This window comes from Tetrao urogallus (assembly GCF_951394365.1).
Source record: "Tetrao urogallus genome assembly, chromosome: 2".
Classification (NCBI taxonomy): domain Eukaryota; kingdom Metazoa; phylum Chordata; class Aves; order Galliformes; family Phasianidae; genus Tetrao; species Tetrao urogallus.
Window position 1 is genome coordinate 55,970,667 of NC_136814.1, and position 19,027 is coordinate 55,989,693.

General features: G+C 38.6%; 2 protein-coding genes across 2 annotated transcripts; both read left to right on the top strand.

Annotated features, from left to right (window-relative positions):
• Nucleotides 1-835: 835 nt before the first annotated feature.
• Nucleotides 836-1,834, top strand: LOC306958370 (trace amine-associated receptor 1-like; the record flags this gene model as incomplete). Its single annotated transcript, XM_079549878.1, has 1 exon — nucleotides 836-1,834. The coding sequence occupies one exon, from the start codon at nucleotides 836-838 to the stop codon at nucleotides 1,832-1,834; it is 999 nt and encodes a 332-aa protein (XP_079406004.1).
• Nucleotides 1,835-5,516: 3,682 nt separating this feature from the next.
• TAAR2 (trace amine associated receptor 2) lies at nucleotides 5,517-12,008 on the top strand (the record flags this gene model as incomplete). The annotated part of the gene is made up of 2 exons (XM_079550345.1): nucleotides 5,517-5,539; nucleotides 10,973-12,008. 2 exons carry the CDS (start codon nucleotides 5,517-5,519, stop codon nucleotides 12,006-12,008), a joined length of 1,059 nt encoding a protein of 352 aa, XP_079406471.1.
• Nucleotides 12,009-19,027: the final 7,019 nt, after the last annotated feature.

Sequence of the window (19,027 nt, forward strand, 5' to 3'; positions counted from 1 at the left end):
AAAAATAGCCTTGCAAAACAGATGAGTTATTACACATGCAAAAAGACAGCAATATTTGCACCCCAAAGATGCTAACACAGTATTAACACAGCAGTTACACGTACTGATGCTAAATGTGTTTAAGAAATCTTTAGATATTTAGATGCGGGGAAATATTGGTGGTAAGTGGATGATAGACTGGATGATCTTGGAGGTCTATTCCTACCTTGGTGATTCTATGATTCTAAACTACTACCACTGAAATAAACCAGAGCCTGACAGTAGCGATGTTTGCTTAAATAGCAGCTAATGCTTCAGATTAGTCAGGCTATTCAATTACATTTTAGCAGTACAAGGTCAGAAAACTTCATTTCTCCACTCAGATTTCTTTCCTTACATGCCTACTTACAGCTCTATCATACAAGATTTTATAGAATGATTTGATCTGGCCAGGCAGTGCCATGTGTCTGAAAACCAGGGGCTCAAGGAAACATTTTGGCTTTGCCAGGTGAACAGCAGGTCCAGCTGCCTCTGTGAGGACAGGGCTGGAGTGCTATTCTGGTGTGGAGATCCCCAGTTATGTAGTTTATTTTATCAAGTGAAATACATGCTTCAAGGGAAGTCTAGTGAAAAAAACTAATTCTGTTAGAAGTTCAGTTACAAAATAATTTAATCCCTCGTAAAGTAAGAAATGTGATTTTTGTTTACATTCAACTAGTTAAAGGTGTTTATGATGGTCTCTTTATTTCTTCTTGCAGCTTCCTTCACAACAAAAAGAGGAAACAGCTGTAAGTGCACTTCAGCACTAGGGCAAATCTGTACCACATAGCAGCGTGCATTTGATCCCTCAGTAAGGATGCAGCTGTGCTGTGAATCTGTAAATGGCTCCTGTGTGAAGAGCAATTGGTCAAACAGTGTCCGTATTTCCATGTATATCTTCATGGTTTGCATTATTCTGACCACAGTGATTGGAAATCTAATGGTTATCATCTCAATATCACATTTTAAGCAGCTCCACACGCCTACCAATTTCCTGATAATTTCCCTGGCTACAGCTGACTTTTTGCTGGGATTCCTCATCATGCCTTGCAGCATGGTACGCTCTGTTGAGCACTGCTGGTATTTTGGGGACTTCTTCTGCAAGATCCACACAAGCACGGACATTATGCTGAGCACGACTTCCATCTTCCATCTTTCCTTCATATCAATTGATCGTTACTATGCTATGTGTGACCCTCTCAGGTACAAATCAAAGATAAATGCTTTTGTTATCCTGGTCATGATATTGGTAAGTTGGACCGTCCCTGCTGCTTTTGCTTTTGGGATGATCTTTCTAGAGTTAAATTTGCTAGGGGCAAAAGAGATTTATAATCACATCCATTGTGCAGGAGGGTGCTTGGTCTTCTTTAGTGAAACTTCAGGTGTCATCACTTCCATAGTGTCTTTTTACATCCCTGGATTAGTTATGCTGTTCATCTACAGGAAGATATACTCTATAGCCAAAAGGCAAGCAAGATCCATTGATGCAGTTAGCAAAAGAAAGAAAATATATGAAACGAAGCACATTTCATTCTGCAGAGAAAGAAAAGCTGCAAAGACATTATGCATAATAGTGGGAGTATTTCTCATATGCTGGAGCCCATTCTTCTTCTTTACAGCAACTGACCCATTTATGAATTATGCAGCACCTCCTATTCTCATTGATGCTTTGGTTTGGTTTGGTTACTTAAATTCTGCATTTAATCCCATTGTTTATGCATTTTTTTACCTGTGGTTTCGCAGGGCATTAAAGACTATTCTGTTTGGAAATATTTTTCAACAGGACTTATCAAGGACTCAGTTATTTTTAGAGTAACATCCTTTACATGGCTGGCTTCATAGCATTGAGATTTGCCTGCAACTCCAGGAGGCAGGAGCTGAAAATGGCAGAAAAAACACCTATTTGTTTGCTCACTTATCAGATTTGGTTTGAGCATATAAGTGACTATTTTGTTTGTCTCCTTTCATTCTGGACTGGGAATTGTAGGTATGTAGTGTTTTGATTTTAGCTATTCATATGACATATATGGAGCAATTTATTAACTGCTTTTCTTCATTAGGAAGTGATTCCTAAACAACAGATTAAAAAAAAAAAAACCCAAAAATGCATATTTGCCATTCTCTAGAACTAACAGAAAAGCCTTTTCTCTTGAATTTTTAGATGCCTTTGAGTAAAATCCCAAAGTGATTATGTTTTTTCCCCTCCCCTTCAGTATGTGTGCAGAAGTCAGAATATCCTAATACACAGCCATGTCAGTACACTCCAAGGAGGGAGGATGCGACAAGGAGAAGCCACGGTGTTCCTTCTCTTTACATTTCAATTGGTGCTTCTCACTTTTGTGTTTGTCACTTACAGGCTTTGCCGCTTAATGAAGACAAAAGCATTTTTAATGAAATCTAAGATATGGAAAACATGTCATAAGAAATGAAAAGCACTTGTGAAAAGCAATTCTGAATCTGACGTTGCCTGAAAATGATACTTTCATAATGAAAATTCAATGTAAAATATGCTCACATTTGCCTCTTTCAACACTGTTTTTTTTTTGCTTGAGCATATTGTTATTTTGTCTGATAGCAGCGCTATGACAGCCAGAGAGGAATCTGTATACTGAACTGTTACAGAACTATTACATCTGGCCCAAATATAGGGTGAGTGGGACAGGGTGGATGTGGGAGCACTGTGAGGAGTGGCAGAAAGGCCATAGAAATGGCTTGGGGTGATGATGCCTGGGTTGGCAGGCTCTCAAGATTACATCTACGTGTGGCTTCTCTGGACATCCACCAACCACATCAGGATTCAAAGGACAGACAAATAAGTCAAAAACTAAAACATGGTCACCAGCTGAAGAAGGCCCACAGGCTGTAATTTTCTCTAACTTTTTTTGCCTATGACCTGGCTTTGCTAGAATTAATGTATCACCAAACAGAAGGAAATAACACTTCTGGCCTGATCCTGTGACATCTGGTTGGAGCATGGACTAATTCTGGAAATGGACAGTAAAAGATTAGTACCTAAAAGTGCTATGGTGAAATTGATACTTTGATGTTGAAGTAAGAGCTATGCTCAGCTGTAAATGTTGTCCTCCATTCGTGTTGCTGGGGTAAGCACACATTCTATGTGTTATCTTCTTTTTTTGTGCTCTCAGAGCACTGATGCACTCTGCACTGTAGAGCACAAGAGTCCAGTGATACTATATTTCAGCAGAGCAAAAAACAACCCAAAACAACAGGATCTGAGACTCCTTTACAATGTCATTGTGTAAGTTAGCACACTCCAAAATGACAAAAAAAAAAAAAAAAAAAAGAAGAACAATGACTGAAATATGCAACACATCAGCTTTGTACTGTGGAAGATAATTCTTAATTGTGACAAAATGACTACTTTAATTCTTTATCTCAGAGAAATAAAGTAATTTGAGATTTTAAAAAATCTACCTTTCCAATAAATGAATGCATAATTCCCTTTCTCTTCATCCCATTGAGGTCAGCCTGATACAGTTCATTTTCTCATGTTTCATGTTGCTTTCTGAAGTGAACTATGTGATCATTCAGATATATTGATCTCCCTTGAAATGGCAGCTTCAAAACTGCTGCCAGGTGATATCTTCTTTCTTCTGGTACTGTTATAGATTGAATCATAGAATGGCTTTGGTTGGAAGGGACACCAAGGATCATCAATTTCCAAACCTGTTGCCACAGGCAGGGCCACCAACCTCCAGATCTGGTACTAGATCAGGTTGTCCAGGGCCCCATCCAACCTAGTCTTGAACACCTCCAAGGATGGAGCATCCACAGCCTCTATGGGCAGCCTGTTCCAGCACCTCACCACTCTCTGTGAAGATCTTCCCCCTGATACCCAATCTAAACTTTCCTTCATTGAGCTTAAAACCATTCCCGCTTGTTCTATTACTATCTACCTGAGTAAGAAGTTGATTCCTCTCCTTTTATAATCCCTTTTTAAATAATGGAAGGTTGCAATGAGATCTCTTCACAGACTTCTCTTCTCCAGGCTGAACTAGCCCAGCTTCATCAGCCTGTCTTCTTAGGGAAGGTGCTCCAGCACTCTGATCACCTTAGTGGCTCTCCTCTGGACCCTCTCCAACAGCTCCACATCTTACTGTACGGGGAGCCCCAGACCAGGACACAGTACTCCAGATGGGGCCTCACAAGGGCAGCATAGAGAGGGACAGTCACCTCCCTGTCCTTGCTGGCCACCCCTCTTCTGATGCAGCCCAGGATACCATTTGCTTTCTGAGCTGCAAGAGCACACTGCTGGCTCATGTTCAGTTTTTCATCCACCAGAATCCTCAGATCCTTCTCTACAGGGCTCTGCAGGTAAGTGGTGTTTCCATATGAGGAATGTAGACCATCTGAGAGTTTCTAGGTATATTTAATAATTTCAGCATAAGTTACTGTAGTCCCTTCAAGAAGCAAAAGGAGACATGGCCTCTTCATCCACTGTATAAAAACCTCAACAATGTGTGGCAACATCAGAGACAGCATTCTATTTGCAGCTCTTAAAAACGTGCACACAGACCACAGTTTGAACCTTTCTTCATCTTTTCCTTTTATGCCATGTTCTAATTTGTTCTTTCCTCTTATTTATGTGTAGGGGGTTGTTATAAATTGCAATTTTGTAATAGGTTTATAAATAACCTCTGCCTAAGGCAATTGAAATCTTACCCCTCTGAGTCTGTAACTGAAAAAGTATGATCCCATCTGTTTATCTTGCTTTTTGCTGGTGATCATTGGCTTCTACATGACTGTCCCACACTCATGAAGGCTGATGGTAATCTAACCTAAATTTAGACATCTCAAAAGCAGTACTTTTATCTACTTTAGTCATTTGCATCTCTTTTTATGCTCACTGTAGAAAAACCATTACCTTCAAGGGTGTTTTATCTCACCACCTTATCCATTTTTAGGTGAGAAGAATTGCCACTGTAGATGCTCCTTTTCTTACTACCATGAAGGATCTTCTAGTCTCTAGCACAAAGTTTTAGGCAATTTCAGATACAGTTTTTAGGTAGCTTAGATGAAGGTTACTTGCATAGATGTATCTCACACTATGGAAAAGTGGGTATGTTCTTGGGACACCAAAAAAACTGCATCGAGGCCAGTTTTCTGAAACTAGCAGTTAGACAAATTCTAAGGACCAACTCTTGACTAGCAAGAGCCCTGAAATGAGTCTTTGGATCGAGGTAGTGGTCCATAGAGCTAGTAGTTGAGGTTTGCCTGAGTAGCTACAAGTGGGAGAAGGTGGTGGGACATGTGGATTGTTGAGTCCCAGAGGCATACATGAAGTTCCCTGAGGTCTTGCCCTGGAGCACAAGTGAAGCAGGTCACAAACTGTGAGCAGCTAGTAGGTAATCTTGACTTACTGGAGAGTGCAGAAAGAGAGACCTTCGCTTAGGATCACCTTAGCCATCCCATGAACACTGTGCAGAAGATCATAAAACATCATGGCTGCACAGAACCACCACAGCCAAGTTACGGAAATGGTGGAAGAATTTTTCACTGTGTAAACCAACAGTTCTCCTAAAAGCTAGTCTGGCCAAGATGTCACCAACGCTAATAAATTGCAAAAGTAAGGGATTTCCACTCTCTGATGACCTCCATCCATATCTAGAAGTCACTTCTCTTCATATTTGACCTATAAGTCAATTTTGTGCACAACCCACCTCAGAAAGTTTCAGAAATAACTTTTTTTCTCTGGTATCCTGTTACCCAAAGGTGTCACTTTCCCAAAGTGCCTCCTTGCCTTCTGTTTACAGGGTGTCTTCTTTGACAGAGCAACTTTAATGAAGTCCCACGTTACTTTCTCTCATTAGCTCTAATCACAGGTAGCACAAAGTTATTTCTCAGTGTGAAAGAGACATACAAGTGAGAGGTGTTAATGAGACCATGGGGTCTCTATTCAAACCTGAGTTTTTAATAAATTAGAAGAGCAGAAAAAAATACCTCTTGCTGGTGTCCAATCAGATTATCGGTTAGCTTTAGTGATGTAGAAGGTACCTGATTACAAGGTGACATCATGTAAATGAAGTGCAAAGGGTCTTGTTAAACTACTTATCAACACATTTAATTAGTGACCTTATTAAACACTTCCCAGATGTCTACTTTTTCGGAAGCAAATGAATCTCCAGTGGGTGATTTCATATGTTTTAACTTCCCTGAAAACTTCTGCAAAGCAATTATTTCAACATTATGAACAGATCTTTTTTGTTGGTAAACCCAGGTCTATTTGTTTTGCCACCAGTGAAAATAGTTTTCAATGCCACCTCCTCTCATGCTTTAAACAGAAGTGACAGGTTTCTTGCAGTAAGTCCAGGACACAGAGTCACCTGTTGCCTCTGTCTTGGTAGCTGTAGCTTGTGTTTTGGTTGTTTTGACACACTATTGCAGCCTGTGAATGGCAACCTGGTTTGGCCCAATGCACAGTGGTCCCACCTCCAGCTGAGCCTCATGGCCTGCCCCTTGGTCACCAGAAGTGGCACAGGGAAAAAAGATGAGCACTGGCTATCCAAGCAGAACCCTTCCAGAAACCTCACAATGCAAGTATCACTCCAAAATGGAGCATTCTTAACAGCTGGATGAAAAAGTGATTTAGTGCAGTTCTCAAACAGGAAAAAAATAAGCTCTCCAACTGTGTAAATTCCACAAAGTGTATGGCTTTCCCTAGATCATTAACTCATCCAGGCTGGACACAATGTACTCTCTTGTACATTGCATAAATACTCATTCAACACAGATGAGAAGAACAGAAATGCTAGATACAGTCAAATACAAGATACTTAGTGTTCCACAAAAGGCTTTTGCTTGAACATTTTTTTCTGATCATCTTAGTTATCTACAGTCTTCAGTGTAACTGCATCATCCAGTGACCTAATACAGAAAAAGACTATGCCTAGCTCTAATCTCCTTTTTGAGTAAGTTTTTTTTCCACTAGGCATGGCCCAAATTTGATAAACATCTGTGATGTGAAATGACTGACTTGGTAGATAGCAGTATATATTGTCTGCTTTGACTTGAGTACAGTCTTGGCACTGTATCCCATTAGTTCTTCAAATACAAGCTGCTGAGATATGGACTGGATAAGCATAGTTGATTGAAAGAACAGATTGAATATTGAGAGAATGGCCAAGGGGTTGGATGGTGATCAGTGGCTCAAAGTCTAAACAGGAGTCAATGTTTGTTTCACATGTTCACTAGTGATTTGGATTAGGGAGTACTCTCAGCAGGTTCACAAGTGATACAAAAGAGTGGCTGATAGAAGAGGGGTAATGTTGCAACCCAGAGTGGCGCCTGGAGTACTGGGTCCATTTCTCTAATCCTCTGTACAAGAAAGGCACGAACAAAGTGAATACAGTCCAATGAAGGGTCACGATGATTAAGGAACTGGAAAATGAGACAATGAGCACAAACTGAAACACAGTGTGTTCCATCTGAACATCAGGAAACACCTTTTAACTGTGGGGGTGACCAAGAAAAGGCACATTGTCAGAAGATTGTGGAGAATATTTATTTTAAATATCTTCATGCCTGGAGATATACAAAAGCCATTTAAGTACAGCTCTGGTCAAAAATTTCTAGATAGTACTGCTTGAGCAGGACAGCTGGACATGATGACCTTCAGAAGTTCCTTCCAATGTCAATTATTCTGGGATCCTGTTATTTTATGAAATTTAATTCCTATCATACTTACTAAGTCTTGCATAGTGTTATTTAGCCTCGTTAAATTAATTATTTCCAACTAAATTCAATTTCCTTCTTTTCCTTTAAGTTTGTTTAAAACATTTTTTGTTCTTCATGATCTTCATAACCTTCACTTTAAATCAAATGTTGTGCTTAGATAATTGAAAATATTTGTGTGATGCATGCACTAGCCTTTGTAAAACAAATTAATTTCCTAAGAGATCAGATCTGTAAGCAACTTAGGCAGTGAGAACTCCATAACCCACTCTAGATATATGGACTTTTTATTTCTCATAGATATAAGAGAAGTTATTCTCTTTAAGCATCAAGTAGTCACAGCATACTAACTAAAAGATATACATCAGTTAAGGAGAGAGAACTGAAAAACAGAGTGTAGTGTACCTTATACTCTGTACTTTCTCAGTTACCAACAGGAGAAAGCAGTCATTTGAGAAAATTTGAGATGATATTTTATGCTTCTTTGTTGTGATTTCCACTTCACTGAAGTCATCTCAGGGTAATAAGAGAGGTCTGTCTTCACAGTGCTTTACTGGAACCAATCAATATTTCAGAGCATCGAGGAAATAACAAAGTGCAAGATGAAGCAAAACGTAGGCAAGAATTAGATTGTGCTATCAATGAAAATCATGGCTAAACCATTTTCTCTCCAAACTGCCAGTGCTGTGCTGCAGTATCTGGTATGATTAGTTCTCAAGGACAGCTTCCAAAATCCATTCAGCAACCTTCCTTCAACCCAGTTAAACAGATTCTTTCATAAAGGTTTCAGTTCCTGTAAATTTATTAGTTGTTGTTAAACATCTCATTTCTGAAATATATCAAACTGTTCCCCCATTGCAGTCTGCTGCACCGTGCTGAAAAGAGAACCACTAGTGAGGTGCATGGAACACTGCTTCCTGAAGGTAATGGTTTTTGAAGCATAGCCTCCTTTAACAGTAATTTGTTGGAAATCTAATGTAATTTGGTTTGCATGGATTTCTGCAGATTTATATTTTAGTGGCTCTTTTAACAAAAGATCAACTGTGTGAAGCTTGCCTATTTCTCAATTACTTAAAAAAGGGTTTCTAGGTATACTTGTCACAAAAATACTGTCAGATCTCAAAAATAAAATATTTCTACTGTACACAATGAAAAAAAAAATTATTTTATTATTATTTTATTTTGGAGTTAATAAATGATTCTGTTTTGTATTTGCATTTTATTGCCAGCAGAAAGTTCCTCCATTTATTTGTCTTTTGAAACAACTGTCAAAAAGGTAAACTCCATTAAATGTTCTAACATTTCCCTTAATTTTAAAACCAGTGTTCATTTTCTGCCCTCTTTTCATGACTTTATTAATCAATAAGAATCCATTCTCCATATGCTGAATAACAACAATTAGCACTTGGACTTGTAATGAATCTTCCATGCATCTATACAAGCTTCACTCAGCCTTAACATCTAAATATCCACTTCTAACCTCAGAAGACTCAATTTATTCATATAAGTAGTGAATTATTTTTGTCTTTTCTTGTAAGAAAATAAATACTTCTTATGTTGGGTTTTATTTCTTTTTAAATGGGAAGCTGTCCAATAACAGATGATAAATTGTTCTAAAATAACACTTCTTTTTATACACCTTTATTGTTTGCTAAAGTATAGGGAAGTTCCTCTGTACCTTGTACAAAAGCTACTGCTACAACTAGCATGAGAGACAGTGCTGTTTCCACTCATTAAGTTACAAGATGATAATCTTAAATTTATTATGTATTTTGTTTCTAAGTTTCATTAGAAATAGTAATTATTTAAAATTGGAAGTTAAGGAGCACTTTCTAATACTGTAGATGAAAAAACATTACAACTTCCTTTCATCTTAAACTTTAGTATCATTTTTTAAAGACTAATTTTAATAAGGCTTATATTTACCTTAACTCACCAAAGCAGCTCAGTAATGCATGAGGGTAAATGAATGGAGAAAAGAGAAATAATGGTCTTGGGATTTCAGACACTTCACTATGTTTATCTCCTGTTGATGTCAATCCCTGAATTATATAAATATTTTTAACTTAAAAACTCCTGGGAATTAAGTATTAAGCCATAAAAGAAAAATAATTTCCCACATTTCACTAAACTGAACCGTGGTATAAAGATGGTCTGCCTTTTACAGGCATTGCAACACCGCAGAACAATAACAAAACAAGAAAATACCTACTAAAGAATCTACTGATGATACTAAAACAGATTCAGGTAGTGTTAGTCTATAAAACAGATGACTATTTAAATATTTTGGTGCTCTCTTTCTGCATTTTCTTCATTTCAGGGTGATGCCCATTGGAAAATTCAGTGGACTAAAATGCTTCTCAAGTTATTTCTGATAGGGTTAAATTGATGTGGAGAAGAGTATCTCTTTTTGCTTCTATTTCTAAATTTCTTCTGAGTCTAAGAGAAGAATTAGATGGGGAAGAAAAGGGTGTGGTTCTCTGCAGAAGAAAGGGAATTTTTTGACTCTTGAAAATAGTCACAAGTGTATTCATATGTATTTATTACAGCTGGACCACAGCTTACTTCAGGAAACAAGGCAAGGCTGAACCCTTCCAGATACTGAAACTATAATAACTCAAAACAAGCATTGAAACTGATTTCAATCAGATGTATTCATTGTTAATACTTTATAATCCACAAAAGGTGAGTTTAGAATGATTAATAATTTGAAAAGGGGGAGCTGGCAGCTGAATTTTGACTTACAAAATGAGCATTAGAATATAACCCACTAACTGAAATCTCTAGGAAAGTTGATGTGATGACATGTTTCTCCCTTAGAAAATATCAATGTTCTAGGATTGAAGAGACAAAAAAATCCTGTACAGTATTTGGAGACTGAAGTGAGCCTGGGTCTCTCTGTCTACGCATCTTTTTCTTCTAGTGTTTTAGAATGAGTGATATTGACATCTATTTGAAAGACAAAATATTTTACGAAGTAATCTAGATACAAAAGAATGCATAAAATACTTTTGATGCTGTATTATAGTTCAGTTAATTTAGAAGATAATTAAGCTTGCTTTCAACTGCTTTTTTATACACTATTTGCAATAATTAAGCCAAGAGAAAGTTTGTCTCTGAATTATTGCATTCCCCTCTGTAATTTATTCATGCTCTTGTCTAACTTTTTCTTCTCTTCTCATGTTAGGACATGGAACCTTTTGGAAATTTGTGAAAATTATATCTACTTATGGAACTTCATACACAGTAGAAATTGATAAAGGATTATTATATTTTCTATGAACATCTCGAGAGATTTTACCGACTGCTTTGAGTTTGGAAATAGGTCCTGTTCTGACAGCTCTAGGTCACCAAGAGTACGAGGCGTATTGTATTTCTCCATAACTGCAGCCTTCCTTCTCACTGTCTCAGGGAATACGGCCATAATTTTTTCCATCTTGTATTTCAAACAGCTTCATTCTCCAACCAATTTTCTCATCTTATCCATGGCTGTCACAGATTTCCTGTTGGGCTTTGCCATTATGCCCTACAGCATGGTGAGATCTGTGGAGAACTGCTGGTATTTTGGGATGATGTTCTGCAAAATTCATTACAGTTTTGACCTGATGCTCTGCTTGGTTTCCATTTTTCATCTTTGTTCCATTGCAGTGGATCGTTTTTATGCAATCTGCCACCCTCTCCATTATGCCAGCACAATGACCATGGCTGCCATAAAACAAATAACAGCAGTGTGTTGGTCAGTGCCAGCTGCATTTGCTTTCGGTGTTGTTTTCTCGGAAGCTTATGCTTCTGGAATTGAGGGCTATGAAAGTTTGGTCAAATGCTCAAGCTTGTGCCCTATTATGTTCAACAAAGCATGGGGGATTGTTTTATTTACAGTTGGTCTTTTTGCTCCTGCTTGTATTATGTTAGGGATCTACATTAAAATTTTTGTAGTCTCCCAAAAGCACATACGTGTGTTGAGCCAGACACACAAGCACAGAAAAAGTGATATGAGAAATGGACTTCCTAAGAGTAAAGACAAGAAAGCTGCCAAGACTTTGAGTGTAGTTATGTTGGCTTTCTTTGTATGCTGGTTTCCTTGCTTTTTTGCGGTCCTACTTGATCCATTTTTAAATTTCTCTATTCCTTCCCCTTTGTTTGATGCTCTAAACTGGTTTGGTTACTTAAATTCTACCTGTAATCCATTAATATATGGCTTTTTCTACCCATGGTTTCGGAAAGCTTTTAAATATATTGTAACAGGCAAAATATTTAACTCCCAACTTCGTACAACAAAACTTTCATCTGAAGATTAGTCACTGTAGTACATTGTACATTCTACAACTGACAACAGTTCTAAAGGTGAGGATTAAACAACGGATTACTTGGTGTTCATAATTCAGTAAATTATCTGAAATGTGCAATATGAATCTCACAATTCAGTTCTGTAGAATTATCAAATATTCCCTTAAAATCAGACACTTTATATTTTGGTATTTTGTTGCCACCTGTGCTGACTCTTACTGCCTTGATTCTGTTTGAGAAGTTAAATTTTTCTAGAATCTCTGCATGAACTATTTCAGGAAGTATACAGTCTATAAACACAATATTTCATCTAATTCTGCATGCATGCAGCAAGTCTTTCTTGAGGTTTACCATCAATAATTTCCTAAGCCGAATACATCCCAAACCAGTATGGTGATAGTATTTCCAACCTTTTGTCTAAAGGTTGACTAAGGCATTAATGTATGGATGTATATTATCTGTTGTAATTCCCAATGTATAGAATTTCAGTGTAATTTTGGCTCGAAGTTGCTCTTTTCCTTTGAAATCAGTGGAATCAGATTTGCAGCATTTATCCCCCATATGCATAGTGCACAGGAATGAGAGTTCTACTCACATTTTATGTACATCCCTGTGCTTTCTTAGCTTCCACGTCAGGCTCCAGGTGCTACAGAATATTCCAACCACAAACTCTCCCAAGATTCACTCCAGCAAACCCGAACATGGAACTGAAGCCTCTAGCTGTGGCTCTGTGGTGGTGCAGACTCACCATTCCACTCTACAATCTCAGTGTAAGGCACCATTGTGCTTTTGCCTTTCAAGTGTGGTGAGTTTAGATGATCAGGCACTCCCTGACCATACCTGAAACTCAAGCTCCTTGTAGCCTGGCCTGAAAGGCACTAGCAATGTACAGTCTGAGAGTACCAGAACTCTACAGGAGAAGATTCCAAGATTGCCTCACCTGAATTGTAGCCAGAAATTGAAAGATTTTTGATTAAAGTTAATTATCTCAAGATCTTATAAATACTGCCCTAAGTGAAGAACCCCTTGAGCTCTTGACCACTGCCTATTGCCCTTTATATTCCCTTCAGTTGGGATGCCTTTCAGGGTAGACTTCTTGAGGTGCACTGTTGATCAGCATTGAAAATGAGAAATCTTTTGCAGATGGACCCTGTTGTCCACTAAGAGCTGATGAAAGGGAAAATGATTAGCTTACCAGATAGGAAGGCCCTTGGGCATGAAACTGAACTCAGAAATCTCCCTTTGGAAATACCCTGTTTGTAAGTTTCATGTGAGCCTTGCTATACTTAAAGATGCAGGACTTTCTGCCTCTCCTTTGGAGATTAATCCCTTGAAATTTGCAGTGCTTGAAGAGATACGTAGCATCCTCAGTGTGCTGCTGTCAACATGGAGGGTTTCATGACAGATGATGGGGAGACTACAGAGGCGGTGTCACAACCAGATGTCCCAGGCCATGCCTGCATATGATTCAATGTGGCTGCTTTAGAGGAACTTCTGTGCCATCAGATCAGTCAGTCTCTATGTGAAAATAAGAATGAGCATGTGCAGACAGCACAGGTGGAAGTCCATGAAGGGTTTGTGTTGAAAACTAACCACATATCCTTTAAAAGGATCTTCACAATGTTTGCTGTCATAAGTGATCACCACTGTACTCAACTATTGGGTAGGCATGTGTTAATTCCTCCTGCTACTTCAACAGGACTGTGTTCATGGTAGGTATCCAATTAAGTTTGTGGTTCTGCATTAAAGCATTTCTGAAAATTTTTTTCTATATATTATATACCTAGCTGGTGACACATGATGCTGTCAAAGACATTTCAAGTAATAATTTCAGGATTTCTTTAACAAACTATGTAAACTGTTCACAGTCAGCCCAATATATTACACCTACATCTCTTCTACTGCAAATCCTCAGAAAATGACTTGCAGCTACCTGTGAGGCTTCAGTGTCTCATGTCCTTGGGTGTGTTTGGAGTATTCTGCTCAGTCTGCCTGCAGCTGGATCTGGACTACCGGAGTAGTTTTTCTGGATAAGGTGTCTTGCAGATCTGTCACAGGGAGGGGCTTGCAGGATACAGCACCATTTGCTGTTCCACCTGCTTGTAAACAACACAAATTCAAAACCTGATGCTAAACCAACCACTGCTCTGCATGAAACCAAGGGCTGCAACCTTGACCATGCCTGGTAGTCTGCAGGTGGTGAACTGGAGCGTCTGCAGTTTTTGCTATAACCCTCACCACATTCAATTCCATGAGGTACACATTTATATTCAGACGCAAGCAGTGCAGATCTCTTCAAGATTTCCTCTCTAAAAATAGCATGTAACTTTTCCCTCTGAAACACGTTAGCCTCTTACACATTTTTTCATGTTTTATTGCAAATTCTGTGAGGCTATTCCTTTCCTTGGGACAGCAACCAGAAGCACTGGGGCTTCTATTTTTTATTTTTTTATTTTTTTTAGCTGGGAATGGTTCCAGCAGGAGCTAACACTGCCTCGGAGGGAGTGGAGGCAGCGGGAGTGTGTGTCTCTTTTTTCCATCGTTTGTGTCACATCCTAAATAAACTGTCTGAGAAGGTTTCCTTCCCCCTTGTGGAGTCCACCTGCAAAAGCAGTTTTAAAGAAGACGACTGACATTTCTATTTTGCTTTTATCTATACAGGGATAAAAATAAAATAAAATTGAATCTTTAGGTTTTAAAAACACCATTTTGTACGTTTTGTAATACATAGATGGATTTAATTTTACAAGATCTCTGCTAATCTTTATTTTGTGCCTTAATAGTGAAGAGCATTTAGGAGGTGTTTAACACCAGATCACTGGCATAACAGGGGATCTAGAGGCACAGAGGTATGTTTTGGAGATGAGCAACAACACAAAAATCCAAATGGCAATTTCCTTGAGACACTGCCATACTATTTCCAAAATTAATGCTCCATAGTCAGTATCCAATCTGCAATGTCTTTGACAAAGACCTCCCTGAGATATTTTATTTATGAAAATTAAGTAAGTGGAAGTAAGAGTTCTATGAAACTCCTGACAAAAGGGGCGTGTACAGACGTGAACATAATATATTAAAATACTTTATTTATTCTTCCTTTCACATAACCAAACCAAATCATCTTCCCGGTCGACTGGCTGTGTGTGTGTCTGTTTTCAAGGCAGCAGCAGGCAACAATGCATCTTTGAGGCATTAGAGAGAAAACTGATGTGGCAAAAAATGAGTAACTTCTCAAGGGACAGCCGTGAGACTCTAACTACATATAAACTGAGAAAATTGTGGTCATTCTTGTATAAAAGAAAGACTGGTTTTGGATGTATTCCAATTAAACATTTCTTCCAAAATGCAATAATGGGAGAAAAGAGTACTGAAAAAAGTATTCTAATAACAGACCAGATATTTAAACATGTTTTGCTGGCTAGCTCTGAATCAGAGTATTTGTCTAACTGAGGCTACACTGGAATGAAGGGGCAAAAAACAACTTGAAGCACTGTTGAGAATACAAAACAGACAGACAAAATACTTTGCCTCTAGTTGGTTTATAAATAGCAAAACTCCTGTTAAGTGTCTGCAAAGCATATTAGAGGATATTATTAAGGATAATTTCTTAATGAAGGATATTATCACCTGTACTGTAAAAATATCTGAATCACCACATATAATTAAAATCAGTGCAAATTATGTGGCTAGATCACTTCTGAAAGAGTGAATAGTATTTTTCACCTTTCTAAGCTACATTCACAGTCCACACATGTACTTGCTCCTGTGCATCAGATGTCTGAACCTGAGACAGCAGAAATAGCAGGGTCACAGACCTGCTCCTCTTTGAAGGTATTTCGTTTGCCACATAAACAAAGGCTAAACTGTTTTTCTCCATCTCCTCTCCAGCCAAGGAAAAAAAAACAAAAAACAAAACAAACAAACAAACAAAAAAAAAAAAAACGAGAAAGAGAAAAGCCACGACTCTGAAATAAAAACCACTGTAAAATTAGTTTTACTCTACAAGAAAGAGCTACATAGATCATTAAGCTGCTACTCTTTGACTTTTGTTATTGAAATCTTGAAATGCTCTGGTGTATAGACTGGAGACAAAAGGAGAATCCTTCAGGTGGAGATTTACCTTCACATAAACTGCAGGTACCTGGCATCAGCGGAGCTAGGATCCAGATTTTGTGCCTTTGCCCATCAATTTGGCAATCAGGTGAAGAAGTCCTGGTGACTGGAAAAAAGTGAACATCATATCCATTTTGAAAAAGGGTAAAAAAGATGCCCCGGGAACTAGTGACCTGTCAGTCTCACCTCTGTGCTAGGGAAGATGATGGAACAGATTCTCCTGGAAGCTATGCTGAGGCACAAGGAAAGCAGGGAGGTGATACTGGAGAACCATTAGGGCTTCATAAGGACAAATCTTTCTTGACCAACCTGGTCACCTTTTATGATGGTGTCACTGCATCAATGGACTCGAGAATAGCCACTGATGTCCTCCATTTCAACTTCAGTAATGCCTTTGACATGGTACCCTACAATACCCTTTCCTCCAAATTGGAAAGATATGGATTTGATTGGAGGAATGTTTGAAGGACGAAGAACTGGGTACAGGTTGATCCTGAGAGTAGTGGTCAATGGCTCAGTGTCCGGATGGAGATTAGCTTCCCATAGGGGTTGGTGCTGAGGCCGATACTCTTTAATACCTTCATCAGTGACATCGACAGTGGCGTTGAGTGCACCCTCAGCAAGTGTGCTGATGACACCAAGCAGTGGGATGTGGCCAACACACCAGAAAGATGGGATGCCATTCAGTGGGCTCAGGTGAATCTTATGAGGTTCAAAAAATCCAAGTGCAAGATCTTGCACCTCGATCAAGCCAACCCCCATTACCAATACAAATTGAGGGATGAAAGGATTGAGAGCAGCCCTGCCAAAAAAAAAGACCTGGGGGTAACAGTGATGGAAACCTGGACATGAGCCACCGATGTGTCCTTGCAGCCCAGAAAGCCAACCACATCCTGGGCTGCCTTAAGAGAAGCGTGGCCAGCAGGTTGAGGGAGGTGATCCTTCCCCTCTCACCAGTGGGGAATTCGCCTGGAGTACTGCATTCAAATGTGAAGTCCTCAGTCCAGTAGAGAAGAGATACATGTGGCACCTAGTGGAGACCCCTGTCTGCAGTGAATAGCACCTTCGTATGATTTTAGACTGCATTGGGTGAGAATTTACACAATGTACATTTCAGCAAGTCTGCAGTAATGATGAAACATTCATATATGATTTGCAGACTTCTTCAGAGACAACCACTTCTCTCTGTTACAAAGGAGAATAGGTTCCATTACAGACAGAAGATTGGAGTTTTAGTTTCAGCAGTGCAGCATAGGTCATTTTAGCAAGCCTATCACCTTCTCATTCTTTATTTTCTGTTTAAGGATACCGGACTCATTCTTTTTGAAACTGTGAGGAAAAAATTCACAGCACAGAGGCAATGATGATGGCTGTACTGGTCCATAATCCATTCAAACTGCCTTGTTCTATTTTAAGGAGTTCAGACTCAGAGGTTACCTGGAAAAACTTAGAGCCCATGGACAGCAATTTCAATAAAAAAGATTTTGGTCTATCCATGTCTTCACTGCAGGAGTTTGAACTATGCCAGATAGAACACTTTTCCTCCTGTATTTTTTGTGGGCTTTTTTTCTGCTGACTACTAGGCTATGTAGTACTTTCAACAAAAACTCAGTCTGAGATTATATCCAGCAGTTTTGTCTGAAAGAGGAAGAGGTAAGGGAAGGAACATTTTGAGAATGATTGACATTTTTCATTTTATGATACCATTCTTACATTCAGAGTTGATACATGTTAATAATCTCTTCCTGTTTTAAGCTATAAAGGCATACATTGCCACTGTCTGAGCCTTTTCTTGATCATGAGCTCTTTCATGCAACCAGATGTCAAGCAAATTATATGTGCAGGAAGGGCAAACTGAGATTGTTTTGTTACACACCAGTCTCTTTCAAGGTGACAATAATCACCTCAGAAGCACCATGATAGTTAGCTAGCTGACAGGTATTTTGACAATGAATGACAAAGGGATTGAGTGAGAATGGTATTTTATTACATGTAAAATATAGGAAAAATGAAAATTAATGGGAATACTAGAGCACAGAGTATAAAAAAGCTATTGGTAATATTAAAGCTATCCAAAAGCTTCTAATGATCAAAACATAAATGCTCGTTTATTAAAACATGGACATAAGAAAAGGAGAAAACTTTGAAATATGTCCAGGTTAGTGCAGTCCTTCACTGAACTATGCCTAATTTATACTTTAATGTACTGGGATTTTTAATGTCCACACTGGTCATGGAGGCCTCCATGGGGTGAGGGTCAGTGACACCCCAGGATGAGCTAGCATGAGCTGCATCTTCTTTCAGAAGCATCCTAAGAAAGAAAGTACAGATACTAACCTTGAGATAAATCTTCAGAGATTCAACAGCAGCTGAGCATTTGTGTGTTTGAACAGCTTTTCAGAAAATGGCTATTTTTGCCAGATACACAACAGTCCCCCTATGCCCCTAAGGTATAATAGCCACCTACAGGGACACTCCATCTGGTTTATTTAAGGCGTTGACTGATCTCACATTTTCCACTCAGACAATGGACGTACTTGGAAAAGGATTTCAATACACTGCAGTACAGCTCCCGTAGCATGGAAAGAGCTATTTCACCGTAAGTATTCCCAATTTAAGAGCTCTGTTGATGCTAGGAAGGGTGGGAAAGGTGACAATATTATCCAGCTATTACAGCAGTCATTTTAAGGAAAAAAGAATACACTGAGGAAAATATCGTGTTTTTAACTGTAGCTGTTAAAAACTATACCATTCAGTTATCTGATTTAGTAATTCCAGATTACTGGAACAACTCATTATAATCCACTGATATCTTGTATTTGGTACAATTGGCTCAATTTAAAACTTAAATAACTTAAACGTAAAGCTTGAATAGTAATGTCAAAAGTATAAAACAGTGGCAATCTTTAGGACATAC